At 58.5% G+C, this 17,370-nt stretch overlaps 1 protein-coding gene across 4 annotated transcripts; it reads right to left on the reverse strand.

Annotated features, from left to right (window-relative positions):
- Window positions 1–72: 72 nt before the first annotated feature.
- Window positions 73–16,062, reverse strand: FHOD1 (formin homology 2 domain containing 1). 4 transcript variants are annotated; one of them, XM_088027420.1, is made up of 24 exons: window positions 15,771–16,060; window positions 8,284–8,390; window positions 7,854–7,918; window positions 7,464–7,531; window positions 7,285–7,390; window positions 7,114–7,208; window positions 6,738–6,849; window positions 6,557–6,651; window positions 6,306–6,449; window positions 6,047–6,192; window positions 5,513–5,968; window positions 5,356–5,379; window positions 4,915–4,968; window positions 3,903–4,018; window positions 3,212–3,816; window positions 2,733–2,888; window positions 2,347–2,529; window positions 2,138–2,257; window positions 1,899–2,060; window positions 1,301–1,491; window positions 1,016–1,208; window positions 772–934; window positions 496–696; window positions 73–421 (listed from the first exon to the last, which is right to left on the reverse strand). In XM_088027420.1, exons 1-24 carry the CDS (start codon window positions 15,969–15,971, stop codon window positions 339–341), a joined length of 3,846 nt encoding a protein of 1,281 aa, XP_087883546.1. In that variant the 5' UTR covers window positions 15,972–16,060; the 3' UTR covers window positions 73–338. The 4 variants fall into 4 exon arrangements, with proteins under 4 accessions (XP_087883546.1, XP_087883545.1, XP_087883544.1 ...); XM_088027419.1 differs by lacking the exons at window positions 4,915–4,968; window positions 5,356–5,379 and adding an exon at window positions 12,779–12,881 and having other exon boundaries at window positions 15,771–15,857; XM_088027418.1 differs by lacking the exons at window positions 4,915–4,968; window positions 5,356–5,379 and having other exon boundaries at window positions 5,513–5,908; window positions 15,771–16,062.
- Window positions 16,063–17,370: the final 1,308 nt, after the last annotated feature.

The raw sequence follows: 17,370 nt of genomic DNA on the forward strand, positions 1-17,370 counted from the left end.
TGTACAGTAGCCAGTATTAGCCTCCTGCTACAGACCAAATGTGGGTACCTCGAAAGCAGGAAAATGCTCGGGTTGGCTAGGAAAACTTTATTATACTCCACATATTCGGGGAGCTCATACAAGTACGTGTGTACACACACACACACACACATGCACACACACACACACTCTTGCACATAGGCACGCACAGCTAATACTGCTCAAGGCACTGTCCACTGGGCACAAAGTGGCCCTGGGGTTGAGAAGAGGCCCAAATTCTGCTGATCCCTCCTCACTCTCTAGTCTCTTGTACTGCAGGCTGGGGCCCCCGACAGGTAGGTGCCCTGGAGGCGGCGCCTTCATACCTCCAGGCCAGGACCCTTGCTCAGTCCCAGTGCCTGCACCAGGTCCTCTCCGAGCCCGCTCTTCAGCGTCCGTCTCACTGCAGGGACAGAGCAGGGTTGGAAGGGGGTTGATGGGATTAAAGTGGGTAGTGGGCATTTGGGGAGTACTCACAAGACTTGCGGTTGCCCCGGGAACGCTTGCGTTCCCGAGCAGCTAAGGCACGGGGACTGCTCTTGGTCACTGATTGCACCAGCAGGTCCATGATCTCATCTGAAGTGTCACTAGGTAAACCGGAGCCTGGGGGTTCTTCTGGGGGTGCAATGGAGGACCCCATTGCTGTCAGCATGACTGGGGAGCCGCTCTGGGCCATGCCTAAGGGAGACCAGATGGGGAAGTCAGGTCAAGGTGACCCCAAAGCCCATTGCTCCCAGTGGCCCCAGGTCCCACCTCTGCTGCGGCGGCCATGTGTGGTGTCTTCAGGCTTGCTGGTCAGCAGACTCTTCATGCTGGCGTGACTGTCGGCATCACCCCGCCCTGGCCCACTGCCCACAGCCACTGGGACAGATGGGTTGCTGGGGGCTTCCCCAGCTACACCTGAGAACTTCTCTGTCTGCAGAGGAGAGAAGGATGAGCTGGGAGCGGGGGAAGGAAGCCACAGGGGGTGGTAGTCCAAACCTGGAAGGGTGCCCACCTCCGTGATCATGCGGCCCCGGGTCTTGTTGCGCTCACGGTACGTGGCACGCTTCTGCTGCTGCTGCAGCACCCGTTCCCGGCAAGTGCGGTACTCCAGTGCAAACTCGCGCAGCGTGTGGCAGAACTGCATGATGCGCACCTCGCGGGCCGCCGGGGCTGTGTACCCCAGGTACAACAGGAAGGCGTGGAACCTAAGCAGGTCGGGGTAAGGAGGGATGGTGAGTCCTGCGTGGGGTTTGAGGGATGGTGGTGGCAGTCCTGCCTCTTTGGCCCGTGTGCCCACCTGTTACAGACACGGCGGTGCACTACCCGCAGCATGGCTACACGACGGCCACATTGGGCCAAGAAGTGGGTGAGGCGGGCACGCAGGGCTGGGGCCAGCTCATGCTTGGCCAAGCTCCGTAGGCTCTCCTCAGCTGCCCGGCTCCGACGCTCCAACTGCCCCAGGTTCTCAGTCAGCTGCTCAAAGTCCACCTGGAAAAGCAGGGGGTATGCATGCTGTCCCCCCACAGAAGGGCACAACCTGAGGCTGCCTCTGTCAGGCCAGCCAGCTTGGGCCCTAGGGACCCAGATAGCCAAGAACCTGCCTCCTGCCCTCCAAAAGCTCACAAGTCTAATGCAGGAGACAAGTCCATTTAATCTAATGGGGAACAGGGAAGCTTTCTTGGGGGAAGTGGTGGCTAAACGGAGACCCAAAAACAGTAGGTGTGTGTAGCCAGGCCAGTAGAGGAAAGAGTGTTTCTGGCCAAGGACACTGCCCACGCAGACACCTAGCTGGGCACACCCCGGCACAACAGCCCAGACAGGGAGAGCCAGCCCCAGGAAGTTGCGCTCCCTCATTGCCGTGGCTGGTCTTAGCCAAGCTTCTGGCTGGTGCTAACCTTGGCACAGCGGGTCAGGGCAGGGATTTCTGAGTAGAGGTCCGAGGAATCAGGCCGGGTCTGGAGCACCAAGGAGCAGAGATGGTGCAGCAGTGACTGCCGGCGCACTGTGTCCTTCACCTCTGACACCTTCTCCAGGTAGCTCAGCTCGAAGCCGCTGCTCTGAAAGGACCCCATCTGAGCCTGGGCCTGGCTGGCTCCAGAGCCCTGGCCACCAGCCCTCGTGTGCTCCCACTCACCTGGGAACCGTTAAGGAAGTTGCCCACAGCCAGGAGAGTGGCCAGGATGCAGCGGAAAGTGGCATTTTGTACCAGCTGTTCCATGCCCACTTTCAGGTCAAATAGTGGTTCTGCGATTTCCTGGAGTGGGAGATGAGAGACTCTCAAACTACCTGGTCCTTGTGCTCACCTGCCCCCGTTCCTGCCCCGCCCCCCCATAATCCAAGTACCCGCTCCATGCTGTCATAGTCCAGCTTGAAGGCCCAGAGTTGTAGGCGGGCGGCCAGGCCCCCAATGGAGGCAAGGGTCATCAGGAAATTCTCAGCTGGGCCCAAGGGTACGTCAGGATTGGCCAGCTGGGCCTCCTCGATCTTCTGCCGCTCCTCTTCCGTGGGCATCATAGTCAGCAGTTTCTGAGGATGCAGCCACCACCCCACATAGTCCCCTCAGTCCTGGCCTGAGGCTTCAGGAGTTGGTTTGGACTCATCCCTAGGTCATCTGGGGGATCCCCAGGGTCTGGGGACTGCTCTGTAGAAATACCAAGCCCATGCCCACTGACTAAAGGAGAGGGCCAAACCTCCCACCTCCCTCCAATACCCCTAGCCGGTATCCCCACCTCAATGCCATCTTTGCTGACAGCAAACTCATCAAAGTTGAGCAGGGCAGCCTTAATGACATGCACAGGTGGCAGGGTGGTTAGGCCAATGTTGATGGCGTTGCTGCGCTTGGGGTCCAGCACTGTGGTCATTGTCCGGCGGCCCTCACCGGCTTTCTTTAAAGTTGAGAAGAGTGGTATGAGATTGGGAAAGGAACTAGCTGGGGCAACAATATAAGAGGGCACTCTTAAAGCCCCTTTGAAATGGCTAGATGGTGCGGTCACCCCACAACCAGGGATCTGGGATGTGTAAGACTTTGGGATGAGCTGAGATTCTAGTTAGGGCTTTGCTGATACCTTGTTGAGAGACCTCAGACAAGACTCGATGCCTTTCTTTGCCTCGGTTCCCCCATGTGGGAAATGAGTGGCAGGTCAGACCCTTAAGCTCTGACTGCCTCCTTCCTCCACTGGGGTTACCCTGCAGACGAGGGTGGGTTTACCTTGGAAGGCAGCACGTCCTTGGCACGGGACTCAAACAGGTGTTCCAGCCGGGCTGTGTCCACCGAGACAGGTTCCAGTGAGGCCCATAGGGTGGGGCAAGGCCCAAAATGGCTCCCAGAGCCTCCATGGCCCCCAGCCAGCTTTAGCTCCCGCCAGAAGAGTTTTACTGTCTTCCTCTTGGTGGGGAGGGCTAGACCATCAGGTGCTGAGGGAGGAAGGGGGGCGGCTGGAGGTGGAGGTGGTGGGAGTGAGCCTTTGATGGGTGGGGGAGGTGGGGGCGGAGGAGGCGGGGGGCCTCCAGAGAGCACAGGCAGTGGGGGTGGTGGGGGTGGGACCCCTTTCACAGCCTCCACAGCCTCCACATTCAGCATGTCCTCGTCTTCGTCCTCCCCCAGATCTGAGAAGTCCAGGTCTCCAATGCAGAGTTTGGGTACACGGATAGGAAACTCCTGAATGGGCTCGGCCTTGGCACTTGGTGGGGCCAGTGGCACCTTGGGTTCTGGCTCAAGGCGCCGCTGGGCCCGGAGCAGACCTCGGGGGGTAGGGCTCTCGGGGGTTCTGGGTGCAGGGCCTGGTTCTGGGGAGCCCCATAGTTCCCGGGTATCTGGAAAAAAGCAGCAGCTGTCAGCATCATGCCCTCTGTGGAGCAAAAGGGCAACATGAATGGATTCTGCCCACCCACCTACTCACCTGGGTGTCCATCGGCCTCATCAGGCATGGCCCCAGCCAATGTCTCTGCCCGGCCCTGGGCCAGTGCAGCCTGCTTCTCTGTTTCTGCCGCTGCCACATTCTCCAGGAATCGGGTTCTGGAGGGAAGCACTTGTCAGTGAGGGTGTCTGACACACCCCAGCCCAGGGTGGTGTACATGCCTTGCTGGGCCCCTGGGCACTGCCCCAAATTGCAGGCACACAGAGACACACAGAGAACAGTCCATGCGCTGAGCAGACCCAGGACTTACCCCCCAAGCCAGCCCCTGTTCAGTCCTCCATATCTGGGGAGGGTCAATGCCAACCCAGCATCCCCAGTTCAACATATGGAGAGAAGTTCTGCTTAACATCTAACTTGCAACCTTGCTTGCTGCTGTTCCTGTTCACTGTCTTGATTCTAGACAAGGACCCTCAGAGCAGGGGAAGGGGACAGCTGTTCCAGTGGGTACACCAGGCTGTCCCATGTCTGGCAGCTTCTGAGAGCTATGACCCATGCCTAGAAAAGGGCCCAGTAAACAACAGGCTTTAGCTTAAGAGTCTCATGCTTTACTGACTGAGCTACCACAACAGGCACTCAGTTTATGTTAAAATAATGAATGTGATCCCAGTGTCTTTTTTTCAGCCCTCCAGCCTCTGTTGGCCCTCAGTCCCTGCCCTTCCCTCAGTCCTAGGTTGCTCCTTTATCCCGATGCCATACAGCACCCTGGATACCCCCCTGCCCTATTCCTGGGAGACTGGGCCCCAGGTTGGGAGTCTGTGTCCTCATTTTTGGTTAAAGCTGTTAAGGTGTCACTGTTGAAGCACAGGGACCACTATGACCCCAATGAGCTGCTTCCCTTCCCCTTGGATAACGGAGGAGGCGTATGTCTGGGAGCGGAAGGGCCTGAGAGTCCCCCAGCTCTGGCTGCATGAGGCACATGGAACCCCCGCTGGGGGGAAGCAATGCTGAAGCCCTGAGCACATGGCAAGCCTGGCAGGCTGGCCTCTGTACTTACTCCAGCCTGGCCTGCTCAGTAGGGGACTGAGGGACAGGTGGGCTCTCTGGGGCCCTGGGTGGGGGGGTGAGAGGAAGAGATGGTAATTGTGATGCCTGCTCCACTCCAAAGCCCAGCAGCTCATACCCACACAGAGCTGGGCAGTAGCACCAGGGGTTCCTTCCCAGCCCCAGTGGGAAGAGGAGGCGTGGAGGAGGCAGGACATGAGGAAACTGGAAATGGAGGGGAGAGACGGACATGAAGCAGGACAGGGTGCAGTAGGAGACAAAGATGGAGCAGAACAAGAGAGTGAAGAGATAGCGGCAGAGAAACAAAGAAGGGGGGCAAGGGCATAGATGACAAAGGGGCAAGGACAGGCAGAATGCCAGGAAGATATGAAGACAAGCAGCAGGACAAAGAGGTCCAGTCAGAGCAGAACCCCACCCCCCAGCAGTCACTTACCAAACAGGAGCAGTTTGGTGAAGTCTGGAAAGAAAGAGAAAGCACGCGTTTGGGCAGAGGAGTTTGGGCAGAGGAGGCGGAGGGCCTGTGGAGGGGCTCAGAGTGGAGGGACAGCTGGAGAGAGGACTCTAGGGGCAGCCTCTATCTCCCTACTTACTTGTAGATGCTCCTCTCGCTGGAGCTGTCGGCTGAGGGCCCCACGGAGATGGCGGGAAAGAGGTTCACCGAGGTACAGAGACCAGAAGCTGGGCCCATGGGGCTGGGAGCCAGGCCCTTCGCCAGGGCCGAGCCAGCGGAGTAGGTGGAGATTACGGTTGAGGCGGGGTCCGAGGGGCTCGAGGCGGGGCCTGTCAGTGAGGCGGGGCCTATGCGGCTAGAGGCAGGGCCTGCAGGGCTGGAGGCGGGGCCGGTCGGCGAGGCGGGGCCTGTGCGGCTAGAGGCAGGGCCTGCAGGGCTGGAGGCGGGGCCGGTCGGCGAGGCGGGGCCTGTGCGGCTAGAGGCAGGGCCTGCAGGGCTGGAGGCGGGGCTGGTCGGTGAGGCGGGGCCTGCAGGGCTGGAGGCGGGGCCGGTCGGCGAGGCGGGGCCTGTGCGGCTAGAGGCAGGGCCTGCAGGGCTGGAGGCGGGGCCTGTCAACGGACCAGGCCACTGCAGGCGGATCCACCCCTCCCCATGTGCAAAGGCACGTTCTTACCCAGGCTCGGAGGAGCGCACAGGGCAGCCCCCGCCTTCTAGAGACCGGCGGCTCCTCTTGCCCTCCTCCGAAGAGGGCTTTCTGCGTTCCCGCCGCCCACCTGCAGCGGCTTCCTCAATGTCTCCATCCTCCAACCGCAGGGCATTCTAGTGGAGGTGGACCCAGATCCAAGCCGCTGAGACTCGCATAGGTAGGGTGGGGTGCTGGGGAACTGCACCTCTTCCCTCCCTTCCAGTCGCGCCCAGATGTCCGAGCCTACCTCATAGAGCACAAGCTGTGTGCGCAGATCGAAATCAGTGCCCGAGGTGCCCAAGTGGCGCTGGACCAGAGCCTCCATGCCCTGCTGCTCCAGCGCATCTGTCACATCATAGAAGGAGTCCTGGTCCGGAAGTGCTGCCAGTGTCTAGAGGATTGGGGATGGGGGGGCGAGGCTAAGGCTGACCGGAAGTTAGGAGCCTTAGGGGCCCAGAATTGGCACCTGGTTCTCCCCCCTTCTCAGGGCCCCCCCACCTTGTTGATGAGGGTGACTGTGTACACCAACAACTCAGGGTCAGCGCCATTCTTCTCCTCTAGGATGGACACCAGATTGGCCCAAGGAAGAGAGCCTGACACACAGAAAGGGGAGCGATCATGCAGGGACAGGTAGGAGAGAGGGCTCTGAATGGTGGGGGAGGAAGGGACAGTCTCTCACCTGTGGAGCTGGCCACAGAGTTGACTGCGCAGATAAACAGCGGTGCGTTGTTCTCAGAGTATTCCACAAACACCAGCAGCAGCTTCAGGGCCGTTTTCACCACCAGGCGGGACTGGGGGAGGGGTCACCACATATGAGTGGGGCATGGGCCAGACTTGTGCTAGCTCCTGCTGGGGAGGGGTAAGGGCTTCTGGGGCTGGACCCGGAGAGGAGAGTCTAGGCAGAAAGACCCTGGCCCTAGGTCCAGGTGTTGGGAGTGCCTCCTAGCCTTAGAGGAGCCTCAGTCTCACTCATTCCAGCCCACTTTGAAGAAGAGCGACTGAGGTCAGAGCAAGGCAGTGGGGAAGGGTGCATGGCTGTGTGGAAGGCCACTTACCACACTGGCGCACAGTGTGTACAGCCACTGCACAGTCTCACTGTGGGCCACCACGCCCAGCATCCCATCCACAAACAGCATCAGCTGGCCTAGTGCTGGGGACACAGGGACAAGAAAAGGTCAGAAAGGGGTCGCTGAAGGCAGGGGGCATGGGGGAGGGATGGGGCTGACCTCGGAGGATGTAGCTCTGGTAGTTGTGGTCAGCAGCAGCACCCACACGGATCAGGCAACTCAGCCCCTCTGAATGCACAAATTCGGGCACCAGGTCCTTGTCCTCCTGGGGACACCATGGGGGAGTTTAAGCAGGGCTCAGGCTGGACGCCCACCCCCAGCCCACTTCTGGGCCTCACCTGGAAGATCTGCTTTAGTGAGAAGAGAGAGCGACGCAGCTCAGGGCCACTGGAGCCATACAACTTTTCTGCAAGGGGTAGGTGGGCACAGAAGGCTCAAGGGGGCACAGACACCCTCCTCTACTGGGACACAATCCCCCACCAAAGAATATTCTAGCACTCTTGAACCCCCAACCTTCTCCTCCACTCCCTGACTCTGGGCAACCCCCATTGCAGTTTAGCTGCAGCATCAGCCCTGGCCCTGGGGAGAGAGGTCAGGATAGGAATGGGGAGGGCCACGCATCCTGTCTCCCACGCGCCTTGTCCACTGTCCAGCACAGGCCTGAAAGAAACTGAGCCAGCATGGGTGGGGAGGGGGACTCCTGGACTCCAATGCCCTCATACACTTACCCAGGATGGCACTGACCCTCACAGAGAGTTGAGTACGCAGGATGAGTGTAGGCTTCCTCCCTTTGCTGGAATCAAGCAGCCTCGTCAGCAGTTTCCAGGTCATTCCTCAGAGTCCCTGCTCCCACACCAGGGCAGCTAAAGACCACCCCACCTGCCAACCCTGGCCCAACTCCTTCCCCCGCAACAAGAGGGTTTGTGCAAACATAGGTATCTCAGGTATGTGCAAGAGCGCCCCCACCCCCCCCCACACCTCCCGGGCCTCAGGTAACATTGGCCAGGCCTTGGGATTCCCCTAGCACCATCCCCTGGCAGGAGGTAACCCACAGCCTAGGCTAGAGATCAGGTGTCTTGCCTGCTGACACCTGAGCCAGCCCCTGGTAGAAGCAAGGGTGGGGGCCAGCCTTGCCTTCCTGGTCCCATCAGCTCTGACCTGATCTCTTCATAGAAGCCCTCCAGCATCTCCCGCTGCTCTTCCAGAGACAGCTCAGGGTCCAGGTAGTATCCAGAAGGAGACACTTGCAGGGCACAGTCCTCCAGCTGGGGGAAAGAGGTGGCAGGGTATGTACAGAGACCCCATGCCCTCCCACCTCCCACTCAGAGAGCTGGCAGAGTGGCATACCACAGGGTGTGCACTGCAGCGACACATTCCGTCGACAGCCATCTCTCCCAGGCCTACTATGTGCAGTGCCCACGCACCCCAGGGGCCAGGCTTTCTTGCCCCTTGTACGTGCTATGTCTTCCAGCTAACACCTACCCATTCTGTAGGTTTCAGATCAGGTAATGGTTTTTTGGAACGCTCTCCTGGACTCCTCTAGCCAATGCTAGGCGACCCATTCCACCCCATGTGTATAGCTCCCATGTGTGAGGCCTTCCACACAGCGTGATAATGTCCCATACACTACTCTTCTTCCCCACTAACCATGAGTTCTCTGGGTTCAGGCACCGTGTCTGTCTTGCCCCATGCTGTATCTGCAGAGCCTAGCACAGCTTTTGACTCACAGTAAATGCTCACTAAACACTATTGAGCTAATGAACATGAATAAGGAAGGGGAATAAAGATGGGCGGGAGCTCCTGCTTTCAAGGAAGTTCACAGCCCTGGGGGTGATAAGCTGCATCCACAAAGCAGTCAAGCCCAGGGAGAAAGTGTTATGCTGGTGAAAACCCAGCTGGGAGGGAGTGTGAGTGTGTGTGTGTGTGTGTGAGTGTGTGTGTGTGTGTGTGTGTGTGTGTGTGTGTGGGTGGGTGGGTGGTCTCCCTGAATTGAGACCGTGAGTGTGTGTGTTGTCTCCCTGAATTGAGAGCTTTGGGTAATCTATAGTCTGTCAGTCCCTCTAGGCTTCAGGGTCTTTGCCCTGCCCCAAGTGGGCTGGACCTCAGAGGCCTCCAGGTTGAAAACCAGGTTTTAGGGTCTGACGCCATCAGTGTGCACTGGGTCCCTGAAACCTGCATTGTACAAGGCACACGTTCTGTCCGCTTCTCTGCTTCCCAGGTATCCCTACCATGCCTCCAGCCTGGCTCCCATCCACCCCCACCAGGCGTGACACTGCCTTCTTAAGAAGTACCCTAGTGGAGTGACTCCAGAGTCTGAGGGCGGCACTGTGCCCCTTCGAGACACCTCCCCCGTAGCACAAAGCCAGTATGCAGGGCTCAGCAAAGTCCCCTTCAATTGAGCGGGCCTGCTCCTTGCCGTACCATGGCCCAGGGAGAGCCCGCTTCTGGAGAAGCAGGGTGTTTCCTGGCTTCCCTCTTACTGGGGAAGTCAATCCCATCATTCGGCCTGCTGTTCTGCCAGCCCTACCCTGCTCTGGGTCCAGTCCAAGGGCTTCCAGCGGCATTTGGTCCCCTGGGGGGGAAGGGAGTCCAGCTCCTGCCCCTACCCCTGTTTCTGCTTTGCACCCCTGCTCATGCCTGAGAGCCTGACCCCCCTCCTTCCTGGCAGTTCAGCCTTGAGGCCCTTGGGTGACGCCCCCTCTCCTCCCGCCCCCCTCCCCCACCCCGTCTCGCCTGGGACATGGGACATAGGACAAACACTCCGGCCTGTTCTCTGTCCCACTTCCTGCCTGGCTGCCTGCCCTCCCTTGGGCGCCTTGGGCGGGCCTGGCCTCTCTCCCCTCCCTGGGAGCAGAGTCGTCTTCTCCAGGGCCTAACAGGAACAGGCCTGAGATGCGAGGCAAGGCCCCAGGGCTGGGGTACTCCGTCCTGGGCCAGCTCAGCTGAGGGCCGTCCCACATTCCTCCTGATCCCTCTTCCCACACGATGACTCAGCAGCCGGCCCACCCCACCCCCATCCAGGCACAGCTGCATCTCCTTCCACCTTGGACTAGAGGATCCTGGGACCCTAGAGAAACATCTCCACACAACCCTGCCCTAGCCCCAGAGCAACAGATTCCTTCAGGGATCCCCCAGATCACACACACACAGACTAGTTCACTCATTCAAACATTCATGAACCAGGCTGGTTTTAGGTGTTGAAGACATAGTGGGGAAGAAGATACTGCTTCTGCTTTTCCTGCCTTCCAGCCCAGCTGGGGAGGCAGGCAGGCTCGCCTCAGAAAAAGGCTACAAATACATGTAGAAGTACAAGGGCCATGAGTGCTAAGCAAGGAGAGGGGCAGAGTGCTGTAAAGCTAAACACTGGAGGGGTGATCAGATTATACCTGGTATGTACTTCCACACCCAGGTTCATGGTCTGTGCTATACATATATGCTCTGCTGGAGCACAGGTCCAAGAAGCACATCCCCAGAAAGCTCGGCTCTGGCAGGCTCTCTTCCCCTCCTGCAAGCATGCTTGTGTGCTCTAATCCCAAGTGAGCAGAGAATGGCTCTCTCCTTCCAGAAGGCCTGCATGTATTTGGGGTAAGGTCCTGAAGGCCAAGTGCTCCATCATCCAGCCTCCTCAGATGAGCAGGTTTAACCCCTTTCCCTCCATGGTGGCAGCAGTGGCCTCCCTAGAGGAGTCCTGAGGTAACAGCCAGCCCAAAGCCTCCAGGATGATACCCCCCAACCCAGCCGCCTGTCCTGGGTGGAGATGGGGGAGGGTGGGCTAAGGTAGCAAAGAACAGAGACTTCCTGCCAGCTGGGTGGTGCTTGTCCCTCACACCCCTGGCCCCTTGCTCGGGTCACCCTTCTGAGAGCCAAACCTCTGGGGTTTGTTTCTCACACCCTGGGGCTGGGCCAGGCCAGAATAAGCCTACTGACAGTGCTGAGGGTCAGCACAGGGCCCGTGTGGGCCCACATCCTTGACTCCCTCCTGGTTCTTGTCTTGCACGCTTCTCTGTTTCTGTTTTGGAGTACAGTCCTCTCCATTCTTCCCAGGCTCAGCCCCTCCCTTCAGCATCCAGCCCACTTTTCTCTTGGTTCTCTGGGCTCAGGCTCTTCTGACAGCCTACACCAACTCATTACATATGGCTTTAAATGCAGGGCCAAACTTAGGGGACCATGGTGTCTACTCCCCAATATTTTTCATAACTGCAAATCAGGAGAGAATGAACACACCAGGGGCAGGGAAAGAAGATGGAGAAGAGGGCAGAATTATATGCTGAAGGACTCCTGTTTTAGGAAATAATTTTGCTAACTGCTTTTTTCTTTTGCTCTCCTATAAACACGAGACCCTTGAGGCACCTGGCTGGCTCATTTGGAGAGCATGTAACTTTTTTTTTTTAATTAAAAAAATATTTTATTTATTTATTTGACAGAGAGAGACACAGCGAGAGAGGGAACACAAGCAGGGGGAAAGGGAGAGGGGCTCGATCCCAGGACCCTGGGATCATGACCTGAGCTGAAGGCAGATGCTTAACGACTGAGCCACCCAGGCACCCCAGAGCATGCAACTCTTGATCTTGGGGTCATGAGTTCAAGCTCCACGTTGGGTGTAGAGATTACTTAAACAAACAAACAAATAAATAAACTTTAAACATGAGACCCTCCTTCTACTGTTATCTTGGGTTTCCAACGAGACCATGACTTCCTGGATGAGACACTATGGATGGGCCTTGAGGAGGGAAACCCATAATAGTTATGCCTCCCCTGGGCGCCTGGGTGGCTCAGTTGGTTAAGCGACTGCCTTCAGCTTGGGTCATGATCCTGGAGTCCTGGGATCGAGTCCCGCAGCGCACTCCCTGCTCAGCGGGGAGTCTGCTTCTCCCTCTGACCCTCCCCCCTCTCAGGCTCTCTCTGTCTCATTCTTTCTCTCTCAAATAAATAAATAAAATCTTAAAAAAAAAAGTTGGCCTCCCCTGTGTCACATATCAGGTTGCCTAGTTATCTGATTCTCCTGCTATTCCTTTTTTTTTTTTAAGTTTTATCTACGTAAGCAATCTCTGCGCCCAAATTGGGGCTCAAACCCACAACCCTGAGATCAAGAGTCAAATGCTCTACCAACTGAGCCAGCTAGGTGCCCCTCTCCTGACAATCTTTTTACAGGTGAGGAAACCAAGGCTCAGGAACTCAGTGAATATGCCCCAGGCTGCACATCCAGGAATGGAACCAGGGCTACCTGACCTAGGTCTTGGGTGGATGGACTTTGGAAGTGCTCCAGGGAACCCTGGAGGGGAGGTGGAGTGGAGGGCTGGAGCATGTAGTGTTGCCAAGGGCTGAAGACCACCCCTCAGCTTTCTGGACTCAGCAAATACCCCGAACTGGTCCTCCCGGTTGTAGCAAGGGAACACAAATGAACACATACGCACCATACACGCCAAGGTAACAATGCCTACATCTGCAAGGACCTAGGTCCTGGGGTCCCTCACCAGGCTGCATCCCAGCCTGACCCCAGAATGACCAGTAAATTGGACATGGATGGTGGCCCCAGAGAAAGCTGGGAGAAGGCCATAACTCATGTCCGCATCCCAAACTTCTAGTCTCCCCAAAAGACCTCCATATCAGGGAAATAAAGGACTCCGTTCATCACCAGAGCACCCCATCTTACCCTTAAACTTCCTCTGGGATCCCTCCAGTTGGTCCCTGTCCCAGCAGATCAGGTTCACACTTTAGCCCCCTTGCCACAACTGCTCCTGAGAGGTAAACTGAGGCTGGAGTAGGGAGGGTGCAAGGTCAAGAAACATCCCAGGACAGTGCCACCCCTGTTCTCCTCTAATCTTTAGCCACAGCTGGGGAAACAGTTACTGGTCCCAGACAGATTTCTAGGGCTATCCCTGCTGCTAGAAGTAGGGGGCTCCTCGGGCCTTTGCATCAGGGTCAGAGCAGGACTCAGGTCTCTGTGCCCAGAGCCCAGGGAGAAGTCAATGCTATCTCAGACGTGGCAGGGCCTTTAGGTGTCAGAGACGGGTTCCTGAGGCACTGCCCAGAAGACCAAAATGTAGCAGAGCTCTGGGTAAAGAGATGAAATGCAGGGCCAGAGGGTCAGGTTCTCCCCTGGACAGGGGCAGGTCCCTGGGCTGGGAGAGGCTTGTGCAGAGGGAAGACAGATATTCCTAATATTCCCCTGGGGACACCAGGCATGGCCCAAGGCACTGCCAGGACCCTCCCCACCCCCCTCACCCCTCCCACTCCCACCCAAGTCCAGGAGATGAGTCAGAGGCTGTGGCAAGGAGCTTCCTCCTAGACTAGGAGGAAATGAGCAAGGCCTTCTCAGATCTGAAAGCTCTAAAAGGTTTAAAAAGGAAGCCCCCAGGGGAACTCTAGTGGCTAGGCCCAGCCCAATGGGGTATGTGGGGGTGGAGCTCCAGAGAGAAAGTAGGCTGGGCCTTCCTATATTCCCAGGGAGGGAGCAGGGTCTGCAGGGATGATGAAGGTCAGTGCCCAGAGTGGGAGGGCAGATGTCATCACTTGTCTGTGTCCTGTTCCTCTACTGGACAGATGTACAGAGGATAATGTATTGAGTGGTGATCTCCTTCTTATTCCTGCTCTAGGCCTGGGATGGGAATGCCTGAGTTTCTGGGCCACCTCTCCCCTCTATAGGGCTATGTAGGCAGGCTTGAGTCATGTCTGTGCCCCTGGGGCATACACTTATAGGAGGAGGGGAGGAATGAGAGCTGTTGACGTTTCCTGCAAGGAGGAGCCCTGCTCCCCCTCTCTCAGCTCTCTGATGTCCCTGCCCCTACCCTATTCTCAGCCCTTCTTCCTCCAGCCGTCTATTCCGGGGCTGTGGTCACAGTTTATATTTGGGATGAGCACATCACAGTATATCTGACCATTCCTGGCACAGCTGCCAGCCCCAGGGAATCCTGGCTACAGGCACAGTGGTAACTCAGTGTGCCCACCAGCATATCCTGCCTGTGGGGGATATGGTAGTCCTCAGGTACACCAAGTGGGAGATCCTAAAGGTGGGGAGACCAGGAATGTCTGAGCTGGGGAGTACTTAACACATTCTCCATCTGAGCTCTTTAGTCTTTAGCTAAGAGTACAGAGCACCTGGTGCAGCAGGGAGATGGGTCCCTAAATGAGGGGAAGAAGAGGGGGTTGTTCTTTTCTGTTGCTGACCTCCCAAATCTGCCCCTAATTGGGAAAAGGTCTGTCAGGGCTAAGTCCTGTCCTAGAGTGGGGGCTGGGAGGAATACTATGTTCTCTGTAATGCACCAGGCTTATTTCAGCACCAGGAGTTCCAGGAGCGTGAAGGCAGGAACCTAGACTCGGTTCAACACCCCTCTCCAGCGCCCATCCTGAATTGAAGGTGGCCTCGGGCTGGAGGTGTTCCTTCCAGGCCCACCTCAGATTGCCCTTTACAGGGCAGGACAAAAGGGGTTGCATCAAAACACTAAAGTGGGCAGCGTACTGCAACCTTCAAGCCGTGGCCTTGAAGCCCGGGCTCTGCCCGGACACGCGCCACTCCCCCCGCCAATAATCTCACTAACTCTCCCGCCCGCGCTCAGAGGCGGGGCTGGCCCGCAGAGCGAGGAATGCAGGCTGGGGGCCCGGCGCCCGGGGCACATTCCAGGGGAGACCCCGGGCCTGGGGGGCAAGTTTGCGTAACTCGCCCCCCAGCTAAGGCTGGGAGCAGGGGAGGGCACCCCCGCCAGCTCTCTCCTTTTCCTCACCACTCAGTGTGTACTGGCTGGCGGGGAACCCTGGGGGTGGTAGTGCGCCTCCCAGAGTCCTGGTCCGGAAACCCAGCGCGCCGGAAAGCGCTGCCTGCAGGGGGCTGAGCGCAGGGAGCCGGAGGGGAGGTAGGGCCAACCATCTCAAAAAGGGCCTCTCCCAGCACTGTGCACGAGTCGGCTCCGGGACGCAGGCAAACTAGGGCAGGCTAGCGGTTTAAAATTAGCCTGGCCCGCCCCCTCCCTTCTAGCAGTGGGCTGGCTGCGGCGGGAGTACGGGGGATGGTGGAGGCGGTGACTCAAAGGGCTTTTCCACCAGTGCAGCCACCAGCTCTCGGCGTGTCCCGGGCCGGACCGCTTCCCAGAGACTCACCTCACCACGAGAAGTCTCTCTTCTACTGGCACTCCCAAGCGGGGCCCCCACCTACAGGGGCAACACTCCATCCGGCAGGACCCAATCCAGCCTCTAGAAACCGCTCGAGGCCTTGGCCGCCCCCAGTGGCCCGCCCCGGGTCCGCCCCTCTTCTTGGTCCCGCCCCACCTCACCTGAAGCAGGTGGAAGCTGGTGCTTCCCCAGCTCCAACTTTTAGTCCGCTACCACCCAAACATCCACCGTCACCTTATCCAGATCGGTTACCCAGGCAGACAGGCAACTAGTGGACCCCGAACATCTCCTCAGGTGGGCCTCACTTCGAGGGGGCAGCCAGAGTGGCGCAGACCACAAATTCCCATCTCCCTTCTTCAGCTTCCCTCAACTTGAGAGGCGTCCCGCGAAAGCGAGGCAGCGTGGACCTTAAGTCCCCAGTCCAAGACTTTCCCGCAGCAGCGCACCCGCTCCAGCCTCTCCCCGAGGGATACCTCCCAAAGGCTTTCATGGCGCCATGAACCTTTGATCGCCCCCAATCTTTCTCCGGGCCCCCTCACCTTCAGCGGCGCCGCCAGCAGGCGGTGCAGCGCGGGTATCTGCGCACCCAGGGGCAGTGCCCCGTCTAGGCTGCAGGTGGGGGCCCGACGCGGCTCCGGGAAGTTGGCACATGCGAAGGGGTCGGTGTCCTCCAAGTACTGCACCCGCACGGTCACCACTGATACCGGGTCCCCGTCTCTGCGGTCTTCCTCGCCCGCCATCGTGTGTCACTGGCTCGCGCCGCGCGCCTCCGAGAGGGTCCCGGCCCCGCCGTGGCGTCTACTCAACTAGCTCGGCTGTCTGGGCCGGGTCTGACCGGACGCTGCTGAAGAGGGGCGGAGCCAGGCGGAGGCGGGGCCGAGGAAGGGGGTGGAGCCAAGAGTAGTCCCTGAAAGCGCCGGGAGGGGCAACCACTGCTGGGGGCGGGGCTTGCCGCAGCCACTCAGAGGGCGCGATCGTGATCCCGTTAGTTCACTGGCTCTGCGGGCGGGAAAACCGGAGCTCACCCCCCCACCCCCCCCACCCCCCCCACCGCCCCGCCTTCAAGAGCGTGCCCAGAGCGGGGAGGTTTTCACTGAGCTTGGTGGCGGTGAGGCTGCGTTCTTGTTGAGGGGTTATGCGGGCAGGTGGGGCGGGAATTTCTTCAGATAGTGGCCGGCCGGGTCTCCCTGAGTTTAGGGACGAGATGGTCCTGATTCCTTCAGTTTGAGGGATGAAGTGGATGGGATTCCGTCGTTTGGGGAAAGCAGGGCGATGGATCCTTTTCAGTTTGGAGCAAGAAGTGAAAATAGATTCCACTCAGTTTGAAGGAAGAAGTGGAATCATTTCCCTTTAGTTGGGGTAAGAAGAGGGACGGGTGCCCCTCAGTTCTGGGAAAATGATGTAATGACTCAATTTGAGTGAGGAGGTAGAACATGTTTTTCTCAGTCGGGTAAGATGTGGGATGGGTGCCCCTCAGCTTTAATGAAAAATGGAGACGGTCCTCCTCAGTTTGGGGCGAGATAAGCCCAAATGCCCCTCAGGTTTGGGGTAAAAGGTGAGGGGATCCCTTTTAGTTTGAAGGGAATCGATAGGCCGGGTTTTCTCATAGTTAAGGGAAAGAAGATAGGTTCCCTTCTGTTTTCATGGAAAAGGTGAGGAGACTTTCCTGTAGTTTGACCGAAAGGGAGGCCGGGTGCTCCTCGGTTTGGGAGATAAAGAGGAACAGCTTCCTTATCAGCCTCGAATGAACTGGGACCAGTTTGGGCCTTGGAGTTTCTGGGGACGTTGAGGAAGGACGGCGTTGTCCCTCACGGCTTTCTGGGAGGGCCCAGTGCGCGTGCGCAGTGCTGGTCTGGGCGGGGGCCGAAGGGGGTCCTAGGCTCCGGAGGGCGGCGGCGCACTGCCCCCTGCAGTCTGCACGGGGCAGCGTCGGGGCCCGCGCCTTCAGTACCGGCTGCCGGCGGCTCCAGCGGGTCGGCACTAGCGATGAAGGAGATGCGCCCCTCCGGCCTGGACCCCGCCCCCCGCAGATCCCCTCCGCTCCCGCGACGGGCTACCGCCTCCGGCGGGTGGGATGCGGCCGCGCCTCCGGAGGGCTGTGGCCGCTCGCAGCTCTGAAACCGGGTCAGGGGAGCTTTG

This window comes from Eumetopias jubatus, unplaced genomic scaffold (assembly GCF_037043125.1).
Source record: "Eumetopias jubatus isolate StellerSeaLion01/CBP00866 unplaced genomic scaffold, mEumJub1_p1.0 scaffold_10, whole genome shotgun sequence".
Lineage (NCBI taxonomy): Eukaryota > Metazoa > Chordata > Mammalia > Carnivora > Otariidae > Eumetopias > Eumetopias jubatus.